Here is a 3,664-nt window from a genome sequence, read left to right as displayed (position 1 = left end):
TACAGATTTGGGCATTTGAAGCAATTCCCGGTGTTGGAAAGAAATTCGGTCTTGTAACAGTCGATTCCAGAATTCCAAGAATGATAAGCTGGGAAATGTCCAAGCAACTTAGGGGGGAAACACTTTGCACATTTTTTGAATCGTCAAATGTAAGTTTTATTTATCAAAATGTAAATGGCGTATCAATAATTATAATAAAACAATTTGCTGAATAATTATACATTCTTGTTTTTTCAGATAGAGGTACATTGTATGCTTAATCCTACAGACGATGAATTGCTGGAGTCATTCTGGAAGGAATCCGGACCTTTTGATAGTGAAGCGGATCCTAAGTTGGAAAAAGTTGCTTCCAAGGATGAAAGCGAAAAGACTCTGAGAGTGATGATGCTCAGTCAAGTTTCACTCGCCCACAATGTCCTAAGACATCGGATCGACCATCTATGTCTAGCCATCTACATTCATCCAAGACAGCTAGACGACCCCCACCTTCTTATGACTATATCACTCATATAATAAAACAAGAAATAAGAGGTGTTGAAGAGAGGCTCCGAGGCGAGATGTCAGATCGCTTCGATCGAGTAGAAAGGAAAATTGATTTATTTCTCCAATTGGCTGGACAAGGTGGAGTTCAGTCGGAAAGAAGCAAATTTGATGATCGTGCTTTTAGTAAAGGCAATCAACAGAACAAAGAGACAAGAGAGCGAGATGAGGTAATTATTGAAGAATGCTTTCATGAAGAAGTCACACCGAATAAGCAATCTGAGGCTTTTCCTACATATGATGATGGTATATTCTCTCTTGTACATTTTGCAATAAGTTACAAATAATTTTTATGTTGGGTTCCGTTTGTTGGATTTGTAGGATTTTTATGTTGGGTCCCATTTGTAGGATTTCTGCCAGATCCTTCATCTGCTATAGTTTTGTACCAACAACGGCCTTTAGTCTGGACTGAAGAGACCTTTCGAACCTAGGAAGCTCGACAAGATGATGTCACAGAGAAGGTGGCTAGGACAAAAGAGGATTCAAACATATCTAACAAAGGTACAAATAATTTACGTTTCAATATTTCACTTTTCAATCTTGTGTGTTAAAATGGAATGAATTGTGTTCCATCAACTTTTGTAGATGATTATGAGAAGCCTTCGACATCTTCGCATGTTTGCCAACCTAGTAATGAAATCATTGTCATCGAGAATCCGAATTCTGAATTGCCTGTAGGAAGGGGGCATCGAGTTAAAAGAAGAGCAGCCTTGCTGCTTTCTCCATACACTAATCCCTTAAAGAGGAGAAAATTGTTGAACATTCAAGCATATGACCCTTTAAGGGAAGTAGATCCTGCAAAAGTTGAAGACCTCAACAAGTGGTTGGCAAATGCATCCACAAGGTAATTTATTTTATTCCAGTGGTTGGCGTAGTGAAGGGTGTAATTTCGAATTTGCAAGTTAGCTTAGTTTGATATTATTGTTGTCACAGTGATACAGTAACCTTGGCTATCTGTGAAGTGCGAAGGAAATTCTTTGATGAACTATTGAAAGATGACGGGTGGCTTATCGATGATGTAAGTAATATTTGTATATTAGAATTATTTTTACTGAAAAATGCATTTAATTAACCATGTTTTGGTGTACAGTATATCGACTCGGCCTTATACCACATTAGGGAAAGGGCAGTGACATATCCACATATATTTCAGCAAGATTGTGCTATATTGGATTGTTATTTTTGGCAACTTATGAAAAAAGCCTACCTAAAAATGGGTGCACGTAAAAAGAAAAATGGTAACTATGTATTTGACCAAGAGCTCGTCGATTATGTTGAAGGGGCTTCACCGGTGCTCGGTAAACACTGGAGTAACTGTAAATTTTTGTATGTTCCTTACTGTGTACCGGGTTCTCATTGGTTTGCACTGAAGATTGATTTGACGGAGCGAACTATTTACATTTACGATAGTTTGCCAAAACACATCCGCGCTGCTTAGCTGGCCGAATGCATGAAACCTATTCAAGTGGTAATTCCCTTGTTGATAAAGGAACACATAGCGCGTGAAGAAAAATTCAGCACCAGCATGTTTCGTTATCAGAGGGTTGTAGTTCCTGAACAAACAAACGGGTAAACTTGGTTGAATATAACATTTAGCACCAATATCTTTGACTTCTTTCGTCTAATTCATGTCTATCTAATTTTTTCCCATTATGAATTTGTAGGTCTGATTGTGGGCTTTTCACAGTGAAATTCATTGAGTTTTTACAAGCTCAATTGAATATGAATTTGATTCGTCCGGAATATATGTCTATTTGGATGAACAAATTAGCTGCAGAGATATTTGGATGACACTTTGATCCATAGATTTAGTGAATGTTTTGAAGTTATTTTTGTATTTAGACCTTGGAGATTGATTTTGCAACCTAGTAAATCCTTCAAGTTGAATGTTAATTGAAGTGACAGCTTTTATGTCTTTCATTTAAATGTGCTTATGCATTTCTATGAAAATGGTAATTTGGTTAAGGGTTTTAGTCAAGTTTTGTTCTTAAGAACGGCGCTTGTGCCGTTAATGATATGAGAGAAAAGCTATAAGAACGGCATAACTGTTGTTATGTTGTTCGGTCATTGTATGCGAGAACACCACTAGTGTCGTTACTGATTTTGAAAAGATAGGGAGAACGACACAAGTAGCGTTATAAAGACACAAACATATTCATAAGAACGGCACAAGTGTCGTTACCGCTTATAGAGAACGACACAACTGTCGTTATAGTGACAAACATAATAACGAGAATGACACCTTACCGCATTTGCAAACAAATACCGTATTTTTTCAATATAAGCGTTAACAAAATATTAAATATTAAATTTTCAGATTTGTATTTTTATTTCATTAGAAGTTAGATTTACAAGTCTACGAGAACGACACTTGTGTCGTTACTGATCTTGAAAAGATATTGAGAACGACACAACTGCCGTTATTCTGACAAAATTAATAATGGGAATGACACCTGTAGTATTTGCAAACAACTTACCTTATTTTGTCAATATAAGCGTAAAATAAATGTTAAATATTAAATTTTCAGATTTGGGAGATACCTTCATTAGTTTGATTTTCTAACGAATGTGGATGGTGACTTGTGATTTCGCCGAAATCCATACCAATTCCCCCATTATCCGATCTTTGAGGTCGACGCGGAGGAAATGAAGCGAAAAATGGGAGAAATAGACAGAACGATGTCGTTAAACGACACTTGTGTCGTTCTGTCAGTAAACACGAGTTTGAGCAGCCACAAGCCTTTCGAGCCCCTGTATTCGACAAGTTTGACTCATTTGAGTCTCGAGATGGCCATGTCGGTCACGTAATTTGGGAGATGCCCTCATTACTTTGGTTTTCTAACGAATGTGGATGGTGACTTGTGATTTCACCGAAATGCATGCCAATTCCCTCACTATCCGTCACGTAATCTATAATTCTGACTTCCTTAAGTTAGGAGGTCCGATCTTTGAGGTCGACGCGGAGGAAATGAAGAGAAAAATGGGAGAAATAGACAGAACGACACAAGTGTCGTTAAACGACACTTGTGTCGTTCTGTCAGTAAACACGAGTTTGAGCAGCCACGAGCCTTTCGGGCCCCTTTATTCGACAAGTTTAACTCTTTGAGGTCTGAGATGGCCATGT

At 37.7% G+C, this 3,664-nt stretch overlaps 1 protein-coding gene across 1 annotated transcript; it reads left to right on the top strand.

Annotated features, from left to right (window-relative positions):
• Positions 1-356: 356 nt before the first annotated feature.
• Positions 357-971, top strand: LOC111400133. Its single transcript, XM_023027572.1, has 2 exons — positions 357-786; positions 889-971. The coding sequence occupies exons 1-2, from the start codon at positions 441-443 to the stop codon at positions 969-971; spliced, it is 429 nt and encodes a 142-aa protein (XP_022883340.1). The 5' UTR covers positions 357-440.
• The last annotated feature ends 2,693 nt before the right edge of the window (positions 972-3,664 follow it).

This window comes from Olea europaea, chromosome 10, assembly GCF_002742605.1.
Source record: "Olea europaea var. sylvestris chromosome 10, O_europaea_v1, whole genome shotgun sequence".
Lineage (NCBI taxonomy): Eukaryota > Viridiplantae > Streptophyta > Magnoliopsida > Lamiales > Oleaceae > Olea > Olea europaea.
Note: the sequence above shows the minus strand (reverse complement) of the source record. Positions and strands in the feature narration are given on the sequence as shown.